This window comes from Solanum pennellii, chromosome 4 (genome assembly GCF_001406875.1).
Source record: "Solanum pennellii chromosome 4, SPENNV200".
Taxonomy (NCBI): domain Eukaryota; kingdom Viridiplantae; phylum Streptophyta; class Magnoliopsida; order Solanales; family Solanaceae; genus Solanum; species Solanum pennellii.
In genome coordinates this window covers 5234670-5235823 of record NC_028640.1, presented here as the reverse complement: position 1 = coordinate 5235823, position 1154 = coordinate 5234670, and the positions used below count along the sequence as shown (strand labels likewise).

Here is a 1154-nt window from a genome sequence, read left to right as displayed (position 1 = left end):
TAATTCAAGAAGAAGATTTGCTTTAAAGTTAAAGTAATTTTTTCATTAATAAATAAAGCTTTCATTAATAAATAAAGCAATCCTAAAAGTGAACGAACACAACATTTCTCATGATGCTAAAATGTCTTTTTCCCTTCTCTTTAACACAAATGACAACCCTACTTTGTACTTCATGACAAATTAATCAATTTTTTTGTTTAGCGCTTCAAATTTATTATCTCGATTATTTTAGATTTTCACCATATTTGAATTTATTCAGAAGAGAGCGATTTATACTAGAAATTTCTCTAATCCTAAAGTCTAAATTCATCATAACTTTTGATTTGATTTAAAAATAAAGGGGTCAATGCATATATCATATTCTTAGGAGAAAACCACGTAATTTCAAAATAGATCAAGAGAAACCGTTTCATATAAATTGAAAATTCATTTCATTAGCTTCTAAATATTACATATATTAGATTTCTTTCGAAGAATAAAATACTTCGTTCAGATATAATGTTATTATCAACTAAATTAATTAGTAAACATACATTGTTGTTCTACATTTTCTATGCTACATTCTCTAAATGAAGTAAGGTTCCTAAATTTCTCCCATGGCTTGTCCCACACCTCAGCTAAGTAGTTATGTGGTGGTGAGTCACCGTCTTTGGCGGAGATGACTAGTCGATAATTAATTCCGGCGACAACTTGGCTTTCTCCTTTAGTTATTTTTTGAAACCCTAATTTTGTCTTAGCCTCTTTATTGTGTTCATCTATCGCAAATTTTCCTATCTCCACGACCTCGGGGTCACTTAAATTGGTAATGGGATTCCAACCGCCTACGATAGCCCCTTTCCGACCGCCCTGTGCGTCAGAGACACGGAGGAGAACGGTGGCAACCACCACATAGAGAGTCCCAAGGATGGGATTGAATTTGATGGACATTTTTTCTCTATGTAAAAAGAAAATATTTGTGTTTTAACAATTAATAGACTTCATTGGGTGGACTTATTTATAGTAGAAAACCCAAACTTGTCAAGGGACTTAAATTTCCGAATTTGCCCTTTAACCTAATTAATACTCCAATTTTATAAAAATCTATGTTTTTTTTTTAAAGAAAATTATATCAAACTTACTTATATATAATATTTGTATATTTTTATAGATATAAA

General features: G+C 30.7%; 1 protein-coding gene across 1 annotated transcript; it reads right to left on the bottom strand.

The window, feature by feature from the left end:
• Window positions 1–407: 407 nt before the first annotated feature.
• LOC107017364 (cysteine proteinase inhibitor 5-like) lies at window positions 408–948 on the bottom strand. Its single transcript, XM_015217611.2, has one exon. It carries the CDS (start codon window positions 925–927, stop codon window positions 517–519), a length of 411 nt encoding a protein of 136 aa, XP_015073097.1. The 5' UTR covers window positions 928–948; the 3' UTR covers window positions 408–516.
• Window positions 949–1154: the final 206 nt, after the last annotated feature.

Bases quoted from the DNA above. Each gene is read 5' to 3' on its own strand.
- LOC107017364 (XM_015217611.2), bottom strand. From the start codon at position 927: ATGTCCATCAAATTCAATCCCATCCTTGGGACTCTCTATGTGGTGGTT.